The 21,087-nt window shown below is 31.6% G+C and overlaps 1 protein-coding gene across 1 annotated transcript in view; it reads right to left on the bottom strand.

Moving 5' to 3' along the window:
* The window catches only part of LOC108912671 (neprilysin-1-like), a 96,249-nt gene that overhangs the window by 25,142 nt on the left and 50,020 nt on the right, over positions 1 to 21,087 (bottom strand). The window contains exons 4-6 of the mRNA XM_023455987.1: positions 16,344 to 16,427; positions 12,278 to 12,483; positions 7,445 to 7,624 (exon numbers count right to left, since the gene is read on the bottom strand). Coding sequence (XP_023311755.1) covers positions 7,445 to 7,624; positions 12,278 to 12,483; positions 16,344 to 16,427 — 470 coding nt within the window. The remainder of the gene's footprint in view (positions 1 to 7,444; positions 7,625 to 12,277; positions 12,484 to 16,343; positions 16,428 to 21,087) is intronic.

Genomic DNA, 21,087 nt, shown 5'->3' with positions numbered 1-21,087 from the left:
TTCCTGGACTAAATGTATTTTGTATGGATGGAATTTATTCTTCTTCAAAATGGTTTGTATGCTAGTTCGATTGATCCCAGACACAGATGCCAGCTGCCTCGTACTTAATGTAGGATCAAGATGAACTTGTCCCAAAACTGCAACTTCACTAGCTTCATTAACTATAGGTTTTTCAATTTCTCGTTTTTTATTGGCTACGTTCCCTGTCTCTTGAAATTTTTTTACTAACTCTAGAACATACTTCCTCCTGACATGTCGATCTTGATGTTGTTCATTAAATAGCTGAGCTGTTCTATTCGCACATTTATTGTTCATAAAGTAAAGCGAAATGATATCTACCCTTTCCGCAATGGAATAAACCATAGTGTTTAATTTTCAAAAACACAATTAAATAAACTACCAACCAACGCTTCCAAATAATACTAGAAAATAATTTGGAATCCACTAATTTTACGTTCATTGTGTGTGTATAGCATTCATTTCTGTTTTTTACAATTGTGTTTTTTTTACGAAAGTGATAACAAATCGCCAAAAACCAATGTAACGCAAGAAATACTAAATTTATACCATTGGCGTACTTAACTCGAATGACTGACATTTTTACCGTTACTAATTGTTTGTACATAAGTTTCAACTTTAAAATCAAAATTCTTAATAAGTATTGGGCGGAATTATAAAATTTAAAGTCTGTTGTAAAGAGAATTGTAAGAGCTTTCAAAAGAAATATTACTCAACCCCCAATGCCATTTAAATATTTTGGGGTGATGCTTACCCTTGCTTGGGGGTGAAAGTGGCGGAGTCAAAAATACCAGCAAAGAATGTCCCCCTTTAATCTAAAATCGACGGGTCTGAGCGTTTTTCTACAATCTTGACGCAGTTCCTGAAAATGGTTCTGTTTCGTTTTCATTTGGCCACCCTGTATATTTTTTTATATTTAGCGCTTTGTCGGCATTGCGTATTAACAAAATATATTTTTCATATCGCAGACATTTCTGGCGCATGGGAGGGTCGCAAGAATGAGGTATACTTAATTGACACTGATGAGCGTAGGAAAAGCGTTTCGTCAAAATTACTTCTGGAAAGTCTTGTGGGCTTTGGGCACAATACCGCACACTTTTTTAATTAATTCTTCGTTTAATATTTAAATCAGGAGAATCCTGAGAGTTATATCGAAACTTTTAGTGTAAAAAATACGAATTTCGTAACCTTAGTCATTATTCTACCACAGACAATCGTGACGATAGCTATTTTGTCTGTGTTTCTACTCTGAGTTCCTATTCTGACCTAATTGGCATTCTCTCGATATTATTAATGCTCAAGTTTTAATTGAACTAATTTATAATTTTGTTCAATCAAAATTGTACAACATTTAGGGACGTATCTAAATAATGTATGTATTATACTTATTGTATAAATTCATTTTTCGGCATAATCTTTATAAATTGTTTATTTATAAAATTGTTATTAAACTGTTCAAAATTCGTAACAATCGCACTGAAATGAATACTCAGGGTGTAACTTTAAGTGGGGATCAGTTTTTTAGGGGTAATACTCCATATTCCCCTGAATACGAATCTGAAATTCTTTTTTTTTAATCAAATAAATATTCGAGTTGTTATAATTAGTTTTTTAAACGAGTCACCCGGAATTTGCGTATTAGTACAGTAATAATTTAGTAAAACAGATTGTTTTTGTATTATTTTAAAGTCGCCATATTTTTTTAGATATATCACTGTGGTCGAAGCGCTGAACATAAAGAAAATTCTAAAAGAGAAATAAAAATTTTTACATACTTTATTAAATATTAACTAATATTGGTACGTACATACGTTACTAATTGTAAATATACAGTGTGTTAGAAGTTTGACTCCCTCAATTTTAACAGACGATAATGCATTAAAAAATCCTAAACTCAACTATTTTCGAGAAAAACATTATCAAAATCTCCAACTTGATGTACAAAACTTCGATTAATTAAGGAATATTGACATTATTGCGTGCATAGAATACCATAAAATACAATGTTTATCCCTTTTTTGAACTTCTTTATGCTTAATTCTAAAAAATAATTAGCGTTGTAATAAATTTAAAATTTTTAATAAAATTCGAGGCGCGGCGGTTTATTAACACGAGGTACTAAGGTGTCCAGCAATGACCAATACGCAATTCAGTGAGTATCTGGATTCGACCATGTCGGAGTGTTTTTTGCGTACCACTATTTCCTTTTCTTGAGTTGTTTTCCAGCGACTGCGCTAAAATTGGATTCAATGGTGTCGTGTGTATATCGAAACTGGTGGTGAACATTTTGAGCATATGTTGTAGTTTTTTTTGTACTTGTGCGTTTAAAAATTACTAAATGTTGTTTTTTGGTAAGAACCTAAAATTATTTTTAATACGTACGAGGTAATTTGATTTAAAGTTAAGTTCCTGTTTTAAGAGATTCATAATTACTAAAATTCGAGCTAAAATTTAAGCACAACAGTATATCCGTAGTACAAAATCTATACATTTTATTTTATTTATTTAAAAACTGGAAAGCAATTGTTTTGAAAACTAAATGTTTCATAATAATAGTTGTTTACATTTTTTCCATAGGACAAGTCTGCCGCGTGCACACGTGGTGTGCATCGGCAGGTTAAGCGCTGTTGTCATGTGATGAAACTCCCCAATATTAATATTTTGAAAACTGTTAATCTTACGCCCCTGTAATATACAACTTTTTTGTTCATTTATGATTACTCCATCTCATGTTGAAGTAATGGCAGTCAAACTTCTTACACCCTGTATATTTTTTTAATTAACTGTTAGACAGTGAAACTAATGGAAAATTTTGTGAACACAGATGGCGTGACATTTTAAAGTCACCATATTTTTTTGATTTCAGTGTGGGCAAAATGTCGAACATTAAAGAAATTGTTTTAAAAAATAAAAAATTTTGGTATGTATATATATTAGTAATTGCAATTAAAACTAATTTATGTTTTAAAATAATTATATTTGCTGTTTTAAAAAACAAACGATATAAAAAATAAATACAAATATTTCTTTAAAACCGTTTAAAGTTTTTACAAGTAGTTATGTGTTACCATTTTTTTTGCCCACGGCGGGTGATATGGAAATTTGCTTTTTCTTTAAATGATGAGATTTGACAACAATGCATAGTCCAGTTCCCTATTGTGCATGCGTTTAATTCTTTCACTACAACTTGAGAGTTTGCAACTTAATATTTGTATCTATCAATATTTTATATTGACCAATTTTTTGACCCAATAGATTGATCAAATATACATACACTGCGGTAAATTTTGTAATATCAGTAGTTTGGCGAAAAAAATTGGAGACTATTAATTTATTAACCAATTTTGGTAAATTTTAGTGGATTTTAATAGTTTTTTTTTGTAATGTTGACTCTTATTTTATTGCAAAGAAATATATGTTTGCTATTGCAGTTGCGTTAGTCTCATGCTAGGTATGGTTTGTGGTTTGCTGTTATGATTAATTTTTATTATAGAAGTCTGAGAAATAATACGACGTTTAAAAGAGAAAAAATTGCTTCCGTAGACCGTACATTTGCCGTAAAGTTTTACTTCCTGGAGACATTTATAGCACAGTCAGAAGCAATTCAGAAATGTAAAGTATTACATAAAATTTTATGAGAGCTTGGCTCCGGGTTTTATAATAAGAATGTATTTTAATACAATAACATTACTGCTATTGATTTCAAGGAAGCTCAAACTAGATATCTAAGGGAAACAGATTTTCAACGCAAATTTAATAAAGGAATTTCATTTGGGTTAAGGGTTTGGATCCCTTTAGGGGGTCAAATTATTCCTAATTAAAATTAATCCATGTAATCCTTGGGTATAATTATTTTCTATTAATCCATGATGAGCTCAAGTTACTGTAAGTCCTGAAGTTAGTAAAATTAATGTATTTAATAAAGGAATTTCAATTTTAAAACATAACTTTCGGGTGAGTTTATTATTTTCTCTCTATCCGTTAATCTAAAGATCTTCAACCATTTATACAAACGCATTGCACTTCAACAGTACTCTACGAGATTACTTAAAATGTCAACAAATCATGAATGAGTCTAGACTAGATGCTCATCAAGTTATGTAGACATGTTTTGAAACACTTTGAATCTAGCTTAAAAAATCACAACTGGACTTAATTTTTATTATAATTACTTGATTTGATAGCCGAGAGTTTAAAAATTGCCGAAATAGCTTTTCTCAACGTTTCAAAAATGTCAGAAAAAAAAGTTCTGGCAGTAATATTGTGTTTCAGGATTTTGTTTTTTAAGGAATATACTTGCTTCACATCCCTTAATTTTTCTTTTGTATGCCAATAACTTTTATTACAATTTTTTTAAATTTTCCTTCTCTTGTGTTAAAATTGTTAATTTTTCTTGAGAAACTTTAATTTTTACTATAAAATAAAAAGAAGGTGTATATTATTATGAACTCAGCTCCGAAATGTAATACTTTATACCGCAGAGTAGTTGTTCCATATAACAACATTAATTATTATAAGTCGGTCGATAGCCGCATGGTTTAAGGCGTAAGTACTTGAATCGATGTGTGCTATCTGCCTGGGTTTCGAATCCCGCGGCGGGTAGACCGTAGATTAGCTATGCTTGTACGGAGGATTGGCACCCTCTGTGCAGGTATGGTAGGGTGGAAGAATGTTGGCTTGGGTCAATGTGAGAGATTGACACCGGTTGGCATTTGACCACCCCCCTAATTAATGAGGTTTTCCAGGTTTCCCTCATTCCTGCACTGAATGGTGGTTAGGGCNCGCAACATGATGATTTTTTTTGTCAGCGGTTATTTAGTTAAAAAATAAATAAATAAAACAAAAATAAAATTGAACGCCCTGTATCTCAGAAACTAAGCGTTTTAGGACCCATATATATAGGAACTTTTAGACTCAAAATGAGGTCTTCTACTGATTCCTGAAGTCCTGCTATTTAAGTGTGAGACACCCTGTATATATATATATAGAAACAGTAGTAACATTTTTCGTACGTAAACAGTCTAAAATTAATATGCACTAAAAATTAATTAAATCTATCTAAATAAAACACGCAATATATTTATAAGAATCATTGATACTATTTAAATAATATGTATATTTCAGTTTCTATTTTCTGTTAATGCAATATACTATTTATTTAATTATATATTTAAAAGATTTGCTTTAAATCACCTAAAAGTTCAAACAAAGACAAGCATAACTTTATGTTAAGAATAAAAAATTATTAAGACAAGGAATTCATATAGTCTAAATAAAAAACATCTATTCTTGATATTAATATAGCTTTTTTTGTGTAGTATACCTAGATATTGTTGTCAAAGAGCTTATTTGATAAAATCAAGAGATAATTTATGAACATTGTTAAACTTGATTTAAACTGGCTTAATATTTTTTCAAGTCAGGCAAAAAAAATAAAAGTTTATATCTTAGAAACGATGAACTTTAGAACCAATCCAATTCTTTATAAAACTTTATAAATTATAATTATAAATTATATTTGCCCCAAAAATTTCCTTCCCTTCTAAATTAACTATACGTTTATTCTGAGAAATGTTTTTTGTACTGGCGTTTTAGAAAATGTTTGTTGTTTAAGAAGAAAGTGACCAAGAAAACATTTTATTTGATAAAGAAGTAAAAAATAACATTGTAAAATGAAGGTTATTAATGAGTGAAATTATTTTGGTGTGAATTTTGAGTGAACTTAGGATTTTAACAAAGAAATAAGCTTATCAACACAATTCTTAGTTAAAAGAATTGTTGAATTGAATAGTTAGACTAAGATATGTAAGAACGGGAACAAACTGTGTGAAAATCACTCCTTCGTTGTACCATATGCATTTCTGAATAAGGGGAACGCAAAGTTGTGTAAAAAAATATATCGACGCGCAATTTGAACTCTGTCAGATAACACATACGTTTACTTAGTGGTAATTTAGAATTGATTTTACTATTAGATGTAGCATACCATACACAAATAGTTTAGCAAGCTAACTAAAAAGTTGTTCAATGTTATAAATATAAGATTTATTTGGCTAATAAATAGTTGGTGAACATTACTCAACCAATTGTGTTATTATTTCAATACAATTGGGTGTTGGTCGTTAAAAAGAAAATTGTAATGATCTTGTAGGAAAGTTTATTCAAATTTTTTGACGGTGTTTTATTAAAAGCAATTAATGTCCTAAGCAACCTATTACAATGCATTCAGTAGGAAATATTTCTTGCAAAACAGTTATATATCTAAAATTACCCTACCCAATAGAACTTGCCAGTGACTTTTACCACAGGACTTCAGCCACTTACACAGATTAATGGAGGTGGAAGTTTCACAAGTTTAAGGCATCACTTGGGATCAAAATCTTCTACCGTGACAGACGGTTGTATCTACTATTTCAGAATAAAGTAAACATAGCAAATAAAATCTTAAAATCTTAATGATTGTAGAAAATAAACAAAACCAATTTGATACTTGCAGAAACGAATCTAATATTGTAGATTACACAAATATGAATCCTAAACTGAGCGTAACATCAACATTTAATAATTGTACTTTGCATACCCGCACTTACAACATAAATATTAACACACAAGTTACATTTTTAATATAAATGTATGACCANATTTATTTGGCTAATAAATAGTTGGTGAACATTACTCAACCAATTGTGTTATTATTTCAACACAATTGGGTGTTGGTCGTTAAAAAGAAAATTGTAATGATTTTGTAGGAAAGTTTATTCAAATTTTTTGACGGTGTTTTATTAAAAGCAATTAATGTCCTAAGCAACCTATTACAATGCATTCAGTAGGAAATATTTCTTGCAAAACAGTTATATATCTAAAATTACCCTACCCAATAGAACTTGCCAGTGACTTTTACCACAGGACTTCAGCCACTTACACAGATTAATGGAGGTGGAAGTTTCACAAGTTTAAGGCATCACTTGGGATCAAAATCTTCTACCGTGACAGACGGTTGTATCTACTATTTCAGAATAAAGTAAACATAGCAAATAAAATCTTAAAATCTTAATGATTGTAGAAAATAAACAAAACCAATTTGATACTTGCAGAAACGAATCTAATATTGTAGATTACACAAATATGAATCCTAAACTGAGCGTAACATCAACATTTAATAATTGTACTTTGCATACCCGCACTTACAACATAAATATTAACACACAAGTTACATTTTTAATATAAATGTATGACCAGTAAACTGCTGTAGTTGAGTAGTTCTATTAAGGTCAAATTATTGGCTGTAGCAGAAAAAATATTGTACGCGCCATATAAGTGTATTCACAGGGCTCTCATGCTTTTAATGAAACTTACATGCTCGCCTTGTAAAGTACCACTTACTGATACTACTGGTACGTATATAACTATTAACTACTATACGTACGTTTGCCAGTCTTCTTTCGAATTCTACAACATGCTGTAACTCTTCACTAGCAGTGGTCTTGTTCGCCCCAAGAAGAATAGCAATATTGGTCATGTATTTGTGGTAAGCGACCATATCACCTTCACTACTTGCCTTTAAGTAGTAGTCCCTACTGGGTAACGCTAAAGCCATTTGATCCATCTGAAATTTTGAAACATAGTTAAAGCATCGAGGATAGGATGTAATGGTTGTTGTACTATGTAAAATTCTTTACTACTGAAAAAATATACTTCTATAATAGAAACCACAAGCCGTTAATGAATGTATCGTCATCATTACAGTTATATAAGTAATTATATTAACATCAGACCTCTTGTAGTGGTAGTAAACATATTTTATTTTTCGTTTCAATTCTAAATGAAGAATTACAGAATTTTCAGGTTTTTCTTAATAATTCCAAAACGCTATGCAGAATTTCAATAAAATATGATAAGATACTACTTGTGTATTAATGCCAGTTTTTTATATAAGGTGTTACAAAATAGTATGTTAACCCGTTAACTACATATTCTTTGGACCAAAATAATGGGGCTTTTCTTATTTTTTTATTTCTGAGCCCTATTTTCAAAATACAGGTTGTCAAAATTAAAATTTAAAAATTATTTTTATTGATAACTCCAGTGATTATAGATTTATTTATTTGAAATTTAGCACATATGTCGGCACACTATTTGTGTAATTTTGGTTTAAAATACTAAAGCGCGAACGGAGGGGTGGCGGGTTGCAGTACCCATGAACCCTCTTATTTTTTTTTGAGTGCGCCTTTACTTTCCCAATATTTTTTTTTTTTTGGGGCGATATGAAAGATTTGAGTCGTCTTATTTATTTCATTTTACTGAATAAAATGGAAATGATCATCATCATGATCAGCGATATTTAATTTGATCTAAACCTAACATATCTAAAAAAGTTGCAAATCTCGTACAGCAAACACCAAATCAAAATATGTGGTTTCAGCCTAAAGTGCTCTTTACTTCATGTAATTCGTTTTTTTAATTGTTGTTTAGTTAGTATTGGTACCACATAAAAGAAATTTTCCATAAAATCCCAAAAATTAAAGTCTAACGTCGACTAAATTGATGTCGCATATCCAAAAAAGGTACAATATCTTGTAAACGATTCCCCAAATAAAAATCTTACAAGAGTGAAAAAAAATAGAATAAAACGCCACTTTAAATAAAAAAAATTCGGAAAACATAGACGTACTCAAAAAAAATAGGGGGTCCATTTGAACTGCAACCATTTTCCCCACCGTTCGCACTTTGATATTTTAAACCAAAATTACACAAAAAGTGTGCCGACATAAGATCAAAATATATGCTAAATTTCAAATAAATATCTCTTTACAATCACCGGAGTTATCAAGAAAAATCATTTTTTACATTTTAATTTTGAGACCCTGTATTTTGAAAAAGAGGATCCGAAATGAAAAGTGGCATAAGAAAAGTCCCATTATTTTAGTTCAAAGAATATGTAGTTAACTGCTTGACCTACTAATTTATACTGTATATTAACCAAAGTAATTGCATTCACATAAATCAGAAAAATGCCCNAATGTATTGTCATCATTACAATTATATAAGTAATTATATTAACATCAAACCCCGTGTAGTGGTAACATATTTTATTTTTCGTTTCAATTCTAAATGAAGAATTACAGAATTTTCAGGTTTTTCTAAATAATTCCAAGACTCTATGCAGAATTTCAATAAAATTGGGTAAGCTACTTCTTGTATGCCAGTTTTTTATACAGGGTGTTACAAAATAGTACGTTAACCCGTTAACCACATATTTTTTGGAATAGAATAATGGGACGTTTCTTATTTTTTTATTTCGGAACCCTATTTTCAAAATACAGGGTGTCAAAATTTAAAAAATGATTTTTATTGTTATCTCCGGTGATTGTAGAGATATTTATTTGAAATTTAGCACATATTTTGATCTTATGTCGGCACATTTTTTGTGTAATTTTGATTTAAAATATCAAAGCGCGAACGAAGGGGTGGCGGGTTGCAGTACCCTTGGGAAATAATACATTTTTTTTTAAGTATGCCTTTGCTTTCTGAATATTTTTTTAGATAAAGCGGCGTTTTATTATATTGTAATTGTAACTTGTAACCATTGTAATAAATATATTGTAACTTTTTTGAATACGCGTCATTTAGTCGACGATAGATTTTATTTTTTGAAGCTATTTGAAAGATTTGAGTCGTCTTATTATATTTATTTCAATTTGCTGAATAAAATAGAAATGATTTTATCAGCATAATCAGCGATATTTAATTCGAGCTAAATCTAATATATCTAAAAAAGTTGCAAATATCGTACAGCAAGCCCCAAATCAAAATATGTATGTATTATCAATAAAAATCATTTTTTAAATAATTTTGACACCCTCTATTTTGAAAAGGGGGCTCCGAAGTGAAAAGTGGCATAAGACAAGTCCCATTATATTAGTTCAAAGAATATGTAGTTAACTGCTTGACCTACTAATTTATACTGTATATTAACCAAAGTAATTGCATTCACATAAATCAGAAAAATGCCCCTACGCCTAGACAGACATGCTCATCTTTTTGTCTACTTCTCTTCCTATATTGTTATAAAGATGAAAGCTTTCCCAAGTTTTTTCTCTCTTGATTTCTTGTTTTCTGTTTTCAAGGAGTTGGTTATTTATTAACCACACATTCCTACAAAATGTCACTGACCTTCAAGCCAGAAACCAGACTATACTTCACCGACAAAGTTTTCAATGCGTTCAATACGAATCCGACCTCAGAATTACTCCACTACTTTAAGTTTTATAGGTATTAACCTAAAAGTTCGGAAAACACGAGTTTTAGCTATATTTGAGGTTATGTTATATCGCGTGGTAATTTTTCACCACAAAACTTGTTATGACATCTGAAAGTACTACTGTTATTCTTCAAAGATTTAAAAAGAGAAAAGAATCAAATTATAAACACCTAAATTCCCGCTGGTTCTTCAGGTTTTTGGGGTTGTTGATTACAAATCTGCAGTCAGAATTAGAACATTGAAAGTGATGGATCAAATATGGAGGATGGAATAAAGAAAGTAATGAAAGGAAAACCGAAAACATGAAGAACCAGTTTCAATTTAAACGTTTCTAATTTGATTCTTCTCTCTCTTTGAGTCTTCATTTGATGCTACTCGATTTCCAAATATCGAATGCGCTGAATTAACCAATTTCAATGAGTTCTCGGAGAAGAAACGAAATATTTCAACGACTCAAAATGGATTTCGAAGGGAAATAATAAAGTGCTTCAGATGCCATAACGAGTTAATAATATGTTAGGGAAAATTATCTTATGATGTAACATAATTTCAAATGTAGCTAAAAGCGCTGTTTTTTCCAGTTCTAGGTAAGGATATCACAAACCTGACGTGGGGAATAATTCCAACGCCGTATTTTGGTTTAAGATTTTGCGGGACTGTGTCTTCTCCAACGTTTTCGATACAAGCGATAATAAATCGAAAGAAAATGTGTACCATATGATAAAAATATATCGCACCTTCAGTATAAAACTACCGTAACACAAAAAAAACAATGAACTGAGATGATGATAGTCAAAGTTTTCCTACAATAAAAGAAATTTTTGAAAACATGGAAAACATAACAAAAATCTTTTGTTCCACTCTCAATCTTAAACCTTTTATTAGTCAGATGTTTAGTTCTAAATATTGAATAGTAAAGACTTTAATATAATAATATATAACATGTTTAACGCAATAAAAAGTTTACGTCTTAGAGACGTTGTGAAACTAAAATTCGAGTTATGCTCTTTCACATACAGAGCCTTCATAAATGTTTATAAGCCACGTGACCGCCGAGCTTATGCTACCAACATTACACGGCTGGTACCGTCAACTAAAAATCACTAAATCTTAACGTTACCAATATTAATGATCCGTTTACAATGAACAATGACAAACCGTTACATCTACGCTCGAGATAATGCGATCGCTAATTGGTTGAATATAATCTCGTGAAATATTACACCAATCATCAGCCGGTGAAACAGTATATTGTGTTTTAATGTAATATTGTGTTGTTTGACTAATTTACAATTTTATCCAAATTTAATTGGCAACGTGACGGAGATGGAATTCTTGTTCCAAACAAAATTACTGGTCACATGGACTGTAATAATTTGTGAAGGCTCTGTTGATTGTACTAATAATTAATATAATTACCTGAAATGATATTTTTTGACTTATGGTGCCTAATAAAATAATTATCACTCACACACAACAGGAATATAAAAAATTAATAAGAAGAAAAAAACGCTTATCTCTACGACAAAACAAGAATTGAAGTTGTAAAGTCATCTGCACAAAAAATGAGCATATTTACTGGTAGGGTTATTTTCCCATTCTTGTGAATGCCATTACTTTGGTTGCTATGTCAAAGAGTAACTTTTATACACAGGTACCCACATACCAAATTTTATTTAAATCAGCATAGCAAAATGAAGTAAGTTAATTTTTTTTATTCTGATCCCAACAATATGTAATAGCCTCCTATATATGAAAGAATGGTTAGTCTCTGAAAAAGCTAAAAGTGAAAACGAATAGGGAAATTGCAAGTTTGAAAGTTTAGATTAATTGAGACACCTACGCTAAATTCAAATATTACTTTTGAACTTTAAACTCCAGACTTAATAAGTCGTCTCAAATTAGAAATACATTATGAAATAATATCAATAATGATTGTTTTTACTACAATTGATAAATTGTATTTGTTGCCTATACTACTTCTTACTTTAGGCGCACCTGAATGATGTTCACGGAGCTGTTTTTATCATCAGGTCCTACCCATTGTTCGATCAGAAATCCCTCGTTATATTGACCTCGTATTTGTCCTAGTAGCACTTCTGTGGAAAATGCTGGTGCAGTCCAATTCGGCTGCGTAACAGGCCATCCTCCCAAATTGTTGAGGACCTCTCGAATGGGTTCATCTCCTATTTTTCGAATGTTATCTGAAAAATATACGTCCATCATATCGCTGTTATCGCAACAAAATAAATTCATAGGCAATTTAATGGTATATTAAAATAAAATTTGTTTTAAAGGACATGAGCCTTTCACCAAAATAAGAGGTAATGCTCCCTATGCAAATGTTTATCAAGATACATTTCTTGAAAAAAAACTTAATTTTTTATACAGAGTGTTGAAGAAGTAATAAGCAATATCTCGATTTTGACAAAAGTAATATCACAATTTATATAAAAATATTTTCTACAAGTTCATTCTGTAGAGTTATCAGTTACTGAAGTTGTGAGTTGAAAATCGATTTTTCGTTATAACTTTCTTATTTTTAAAAAATAATATTTTAATAAAATATATTTGAAGCAATGTTTAAACTTTTTATTTCCATTTTTGAGAAATTTACACTTTATTAAATGTAAAGTGTAAGGTGTAAGTACATCTTACTTGTTTCTTATCAGTAAAATGAAGCCTTTCAATATAAAAGTTTTTATCAAGATATAGTAGTATGCAGAAGTTCACCCATGTTTCGAAAAGACTTCATTAATCTTTCAAAAAGCTCCATACGAGGCGCAGTTCTCGATAATTCAATCGGAATAGACAAACCATTGCAGGCGATCCATTACGCAGATCGGAAGGCGAAGGACGAGAAAATACATTTGCTATAACTGCTGCCAAAATGCCCTTAGATCCAACAGACTATGCTCATACGAAACGCTACACCGCCAGCGACCGCGCAGGAAGGAGCCAAAATTTTCACGCATGTTTTGATGATCTCCCGCCACGTCGCTGTGAAGTCATGATTGCCGCCAAAAGTCAGCAGCGGTACCAGACGGCATTGACCACGTATGATCATCATGCCCAGAAATCACCAACAGCGCAGGAAGGAACGAAATTCTTTATCCGTCTTTCGAATTTCGGCGACATTAAATAAATCGGACACATTCGAGGGTCAGAATTAACTAAAATTATTTTTAGCATCACAACCCTTTAGAGACACCCACAGAGGAATGAAACTTCACGGACCTCACAACAGAATCCCCGCGGGTCAGCATCGAGAGTGATCGGACGTCAGCTCGAAGACCATGCGACTCAATAACCAGTGTCGAATTCTGGCCGGTACATGTTGTTGGCTCCAATTTTTTTGTTTTGCTTTAAATATAAGTATCATATGCTTACATTTATTGTTGATAAATTATTATAAAAATTGCGATAAACTTTTACAGAAGTTAAATTTGAGTTATGTTTCTCCTATTCCTCATGTAGTACATCCCACCCAGGCTTTGTCCACCCTCAGGTGAAGTTCCTAATGGATACCAATCCCTAAAGCTGCCATAATCAAACTCTAAAGCTTCTACACACAAGCCCTCCAAGGAGGCAAAATCAATTCAAGCTCTAAAGCTTCTATACAAGCTCGTAAAGCTTTTACACAGGCGCTCTAAGGGGTTATACATTCATAAACATAAACGCTCTAGCCCAACACATCATAAACAGCGATTATAAAGACTCAAGAGTACTATATTCGGCTATGCACCCATAAAAAAGTGAATAGTTCAAATGCAGAGGTTGATTTAAAAACCGCATAAACACAAAAAACTGCAACTAAATCATATCGCAGTATAAGTGCTTCTTTAGGAAAAAAATTAACGTGGATCCCAAGGTTAGACAATCTCGTCATCAATTGAGGAAGAGCGACAGCGGTGACTAGAGACACTAGGAACTGACTCATATGTATTTTGGCATGCTGAACTTGAATCCGATGTCGGGATTGTTCCATCACACACCAATTTTGAGATCATCATCCCTAAAGAGTGCAAATTCCTATATGTATATTATATATGGCACATAGAAAAAGTGACCTTGCATTCGGACCAAACCTTCTGAGTTCTATGTAGGTATATTGACGTGCTGAACTCGAATCCGAAGTCAAAATTGCTTCACCAATTTTGAGAAAATCACCCCTAAATTGTGCAAATTCCAATATGTGATGCTAATAGGGTGTAATCGTGGAAAACGATTAGAGGCGATTAGGAAACTATACCCTTATGTATTTTGAGGTGCTGAATTCAGTTTTGTACTCATAATTATTTCATCGACCCCCAGCTTTCTTAAAACCACCCCTAAATTGTGAAAACTACCTGGGTTCAGGGCGAAATATTGGTGCATCTAAAGAGGTAGCAGAAAACATGGGGTGTTTCGAAAAGCTTCCTAAGCAACTATGGATATCTGGATAATAAAAGTAGTGTTGCGAGTATAGAGGAGAAATTTGGATGTTTAGTTGCTTGGTGATTATACAGTTATATTTTCTAGATTCTCAACTGGCCTATTTTCTGAAATTTAGGTGATTACAGTGAAAAATTAGGTGAATGTTTTCATCAAGAAACGTAGCTAATTGGTTAAGACTCTAAATTACCCCATTACAACTAAGTAATTTAAAGTTCGACTTGTTGCCATGACGTACATATTTGAATCAATATAGATATTCAGTCTAAACATCCCTTTCTTTAAACATAATTGTATGCTATAGAGAATGTTTCATTTAAGAACAAAGTTCCGGGTTCCGGTAGATTTATTTCTTGTTTCCATTTTTTTTTCTTTCAAAGTATGACAAATTTGACTACGAACTTTTGCTGTTGATTGCTTGTTGCTGCTGGTTGGTTATTAGAATGTACTGTTTTTAAAGTAAATGATGAAATATTGAACTGAATACCTACAATAATTGTATTGTTCATGCTAGTGTTAATTCAAAGAATTATATTATGTATGTGTATGTTTATAATAACCGCTTTACATGACACATTGTGTGATTTTAATTAATAAAAATAAATTTTCTCAAATTTTATTTTTAATATTTCGGAAAAACCAGTTACTATAATTCGTATGAATGAAATAAACATGCTCTTAATTAATATAGCTATTAGCTATTAATATTTTTTATTAAATTTCAGCATCCTGTATTTTTTAAATATATATGCCCACACATTTATTTATAGAAGGAAGAACAATTTATGAAATTTTTACCACGGTTTTAAGATTTCATTAACACGTTCGTGATGATCTGACATTTATAAATCAAATGCTTTTTACAGCAAAATTATGTGTATGGTCTACAAAATAAGATTACGTCACGTCGATTGCTTTCTCCAATATATTTTATGTGTCAGGCAAGAAGGAAACAATAAAAAAGGAAACGAAATGGGTTATTCGTCTAGATCACGAACATGTTTTTGCGCGGCTACCGAACATAAAAGACGACGCGTACAAACCCAGCAGCACGGAAAACTGCCCTTTCTCAAGGGAAAACTTTTTGTGGGTCCATACTTACGTTCTTTTTTACTAGTCACCACAAATGCTGGAAACATTAAACAAATACCATTTTTATCACAGCTATCTAATTCTGTGATATAAGTAAAATATACTGGGTCATCTAAACCAGTGGTCCTAAGGGTATGCAAATAGTAAGTAAACATTTATTATTCCAAAAGATCATATAAAATGGTATAAGACAAGTCAAAATGAACATATGAGATTTACATTGAAAATTTAACTGTTCATAAACATAATTCAGGAAACTTAAAAAGGTTGTTGTACTTGAATGGAACACTTAATTTTGTTCCAGAAACTCTTATTATTTTATGCGACAGTAATTTTTCAATGATTTTAGAAAAAATAGACAATAACGAAATAGGTCGGTAATCTGAAATTTTCTTAAGATCACCTTCTCTATATCTCCTATGTCCCAGAATAACGTGTACAACGGAACGCCACAGATTCGTGGATTCAAAATAGGCAGATTTAGGCTAATTCACCTATATCCGAAAGTAGGTTGCTAATAACAAATGTGATTACTTACGGAGGTCCATACAGGTGTTGTAAAAAGTTTTCGCCTTGCGTGTGGCCTCATTGTCTTCCAGATTGATGGGTTCCTCCAGTACCCCTGAAAAATAATAATAATAATAATAATAATAATAATAATAATAATAATAATAATAATAACAACAATAATAACAACAATAATAATAACAATAATAATAGTCATAATAATAATAAGTAAGGTACTGGAGTCCCATACGAGAGGCAATCCAGCTATGAGTTGAGATTTCTTGAAGAGGTTATAATAATAATAACAACAACAATAATAACAACAATAATAATAAGTAAGGTACTGGAGTTCCATACGGGAGGCAATCCAGCTATGAGTTGAGATTTCGGAAGATCTGTATTAGCAATTATTTTTTTGTATTTAATATCATGGGCGAAAATGTTAATAAATTCAACAAAGCTCTTATATGCGTATGACATAAAGTGAGCACAAGAAANATAATAATAAACGTCTTTATTAATAATAATTCATAATAATTCAGTACGGCACATCAGTGTAATTCTGACAATTATAAAATTTAATACTTAGATGAATTATTATTAAATGGCGAAGTTTGGTCACCTGCATTAAGAATGCAAGCTTCCACTCTTACACTTAGCCATTGGTACCCTCTCCCTCGAGGGTTAAATTTATTTTGTAATTATATTTATTTACTTAGTAAACAGTATTTACTAATATGTAATAGATTAAATATAGTAGATCAGCCTATTAGTTAGTACTTTTAAATTCACCTGACAATATTAATTTTTTTTAGATGCTTCTTAAAAGGTAGTTTGTCCATATTTTTAATATTGTCTGGAATTGAATTATAAATTTTGTAGATACAATAACTAAAAGATCTTTTGAATATATGTTGTGTGTTGTGAGGGGGATGAAGCTTCATATTATATCTAGTGTCTCATATATGTACATTATGCCTAAATGCTATTCTATAATACAGGTAATACACAGTAGGAGTTAACCAGTTAACTATATCATATGCGTAATTTTGGACAAAGTTCCTTACTTGTGTAATTTTGGTTCCAGAGACTGAATATTTAGATTCAAAATTTTCATTCCAAAATATAAGTAATCATGTAATATCTTGATATACAGCGTGTCCCACTAGTGCGCGAAAGTCCAATATCTATGTTAAAATGAGGAATATATGGATTTTTCTTTTTATTGTGTTGTCACATTTCTCGGAATGTACAAATTAAAAATATATTTCAACTATTCCACTTTTCCTGGACAGACACCAACTTTGGTTTTTTAAATGGAAACACACATTTTTATATTCTTTTCGGATTCTACATAAAAAATAAAGGGTACTTTGTGTAGAATAGTTCTATTCAAATATTCACAGTTTTTGAGATATCTCGCTTGAAAGGTTTTTCTAGTCGATATTGGTTGCTTACATTTTCTGATACTGACAGATTATACTAATAGCTACTAAGCCCATTTTTTTTATCAGATGTTTAGTAAGGATTACTCTTTCGAATCATGCTCCAAAATCTGGCCTGCGTTATACAGGGTGGCCAAAATATCATGTCAAAATTGCCAATTGAAAAATTGAAAAATCTCGATTTTTTTTAAATGCAACGCCCTATATATTTTCATACCATGAGATGCAGAATTAAATTCTCTACAGCTTTGCTATACCTGCTCCTATACCAAAATTCTTTAGTTTTTCATGAAATCTCATTTATATGAAAAAATGAGAAGTTTACAAATAATTTATATGTAAAATAACATAGTAGGCTCCTGTTAAATGATAATCTGGAAAATTTTGATTCACATAAGGTTTAATAGAAAAGCGACAGTAATAATTGTGAAATTGATTACTCTAAAGAAGAATTAGTAAATAAATAATAGAATAATTAGTAAAACTAATGGTTTATTGGCAAGTCGTATTTACCAAACTAATAATCCAGATTTACAAAGATATCATCGTACAAAGTGTTTTGTAAAACTTAAGGAGAGGTTTGAAAGAACGGCAAATGGATATTATGAGAAAACAAGAACACATGCATGTGGTAATCAGGATAGTCAAATTGACATTTTGGAATGTGCAGTCCAAAATCCATCTACAAGTGTCAGATAAATTAGTGATGAAATTAGTATTTCCAAAAGTGTGGTTAATAGAACGTTAAAGAAAAACAACTTCCACCCCTATCATTCTGAGCATCACCAATTCTTAACACAGCAAGATTTTCAGAAGCGAGTACAGTTTTGTGAGTGGGCAACTATAAAGCTACAACAAGATGAAATTTTTTTTCCAAGGTGTTATTTACTGACGAGTCATCCTTTGCCTATACTGGTCGAGAGAGTCGACATAATTATCACCATTACGCCGATCATAATCCCAGATTAATAGGACAAGACGATCATCAACACCGCTTTAAAGTTAACGTTTGGGCGGGAATATGCAGAGAATATGTCATTGGACCACATTTTCTTGAAGGAAACTTAACTGGTAATGGGTATTTGCAATTTTTGCAAAACGACTTGCTCCAATTGCAGAGACATATTCCTCCGGATGACTTAAACAGTCAGTGATTCCAGCAAGATGGTGCCCCTGCACATTCCACACTGGCGGTAAGTTGTCTCATTATGTAAGTTATGTAAATTCATAGAAAAATTGTTTCAGGTTAGAGAATACTTAAATGATTTGTATCCAGATAGGTGGATAGGTAGCCAATTCCATGGGCTCCCCGATCCCCAGACCTGTCTTGTTTTGATTTTTTTTTATGGGGCTATATAAAAGACAGGGTATATGAAACTCTTCAGGCAGATGTAGAAGATTTACGGGCTAAGATAAGAAATGCTTTTTTGACCCTAACTCCGGAAATGCTGCGAAATGTGTCAAGCAATTTTCGTCGTAGAATTGCTCAATGTCTAGAGAAAAATGGCAGACATTTTGAGCGGTTACCTGTTAATTACTAATTTAACTAGGTCTTTATTACTTTTGTTAGAAATGCACGATGTTAATTTACTGTTTTGGATACTGCATGCGTGTGTTCTTGTTGTCTTCTCATAATTTGCATTTGTTGTTCTTTCAAACCTCTCCTTCAGTTTTACAAAACACTTTGTACGAGGATATCTTTGTAAATCTGGATTATTAGCTTGGTAAATACGACTTGCCAATAAACAGTTACCATGAGTTTTACTAATTATTCTATTATTTATTTACTAATTCTTCTTTAGAGTAATTCATTTCACAATTATTACTGTCGCTTTTCTATTAAACCTTATGTGAATCGAAAATTTTCCAGATTATCCTTTGACAGGAGCCTACTACGTTATTTTACATATAAGCTATTTGTAAACTTCGCATTTTTTCATAGAAATGAGATTTCATGAAAAACTAATGAATTTTGGTATAGGAGCAGGTATAGCAAAGTTGTAGAGAATTTAATTCTGCATCTCATGGTATGAAAATATACAGGGCGTTGCATTTAAAAAAATCGAGATTTTTCAATTTTTCAATTGGCAATTTTGACATGATATTTTGGTCACCCTGTATAACGCAGGCCAGTTTTTGGAGCATGATTCGGAAGAGTCATCCTTACTAAACATCTGATAAAAAAATGGGCTTAGTAGCTATTAGTATAACCTGTCAGTATCAGAAAATGTAAGCAACCAATATCGACTAGAAAAACCTTTCAAGCGAGATATCTCAAAAACTGTGAATATTTGAATAGAACTATTCTACACAAAGTACCCTTTATTTTTGATGTAGAATCCGAAAAAAATATAAAAAATGTGTGTTTCCATTTAAAAAACCAAAGTTGGTGTCTGTCCAGGAAAAGTGGAACACCCTGTATAGTTGAATATATTTTTAATTTGTACATTCCGAGAAATGTGGCAACACAGTAAAAAGAAAAATCCATATATTCCTCATTTTAACGTCGATATTGGACTTTCCCGCACTAGTGGGACACGCTGTATATAAAACATTATAAAGTTACATAGTTACCTAATCCGACTATGTGGCAATCTCTTCTTTAACTGCAATCACTGGAGTATTGTTCACATACTTTATATACAGACTGGATTCACCCTGCTCCAGTTTTGAGTTTAATTCACCTTTAATTTTTTTTAAATATTCTCTGCATTAACATGAGATCTAGGGAGACAAATACCTTATTTTTCAGCGATTTTAGGTTAGTTTTATCTCTGATAGCTTTTAAATAGTGCTGGCAAAAACCGGAAAAAAGTGAAACCGGTTAACCGGGTTCCGTAAAAACTGATTTCAGATAAAACTGGTTAGTCGAATAGTTGCTAAAACCGGTTCGAATAACCCGTTACTTGAATCACCAAAACCGGATATCTGAAAATCGGTGCTTTACAAAGACAGACTGGGAGAAATTGATGTTTAAAAAAAAAGGTCTGCAAAAATCTGGAAGTCAAATTTGTTTACGAAGAAATCGATCTCCAAGAAAAAAAAAGGAAGTAGATTATCGAGTAATCGGTTATTTGAATAATCGGATATTTGAAGAATCGAATAACCGAATAACCGGTTTTCGAATTTCGTAAAAATCCGAATTATCCGAAACCGGTTAACCGACTATCCAAAAAAAACGATTTCAGTTGTTAGCGATACTTTTAAAGCTTCCTCACGACTGGACAGAAACAACTTAAGTGGTCTTCAATAGTTTTTCCTGTATTTTCCAACTCTACGCGCATTTAACTCCTCGGGATTTACATTTAGTTTTATCAATTTCAAAGTAGT

The sequence above is a fragment of the Anoplophora glabripennis genome, unplaced genomic scaffold (assembly GCF_000390285.2).
Source record: "Anoplophora glabripennis isolate ALB-LARVAE unplaced genomic scaffold, Agla_2.0 scaffold906, whole genome shotgun sequence".
Taxonomy (NCBI): domain Eukaryota; kingdom Metazoa; phylum Arthropoda; class Insecta; order Coleoptera; family Cerambycidae; genus Anoplophora; species Anoplophora glabripennis.
This window is presented reverse-complemented; position numbering and strand designations above follow the sequence as displayed.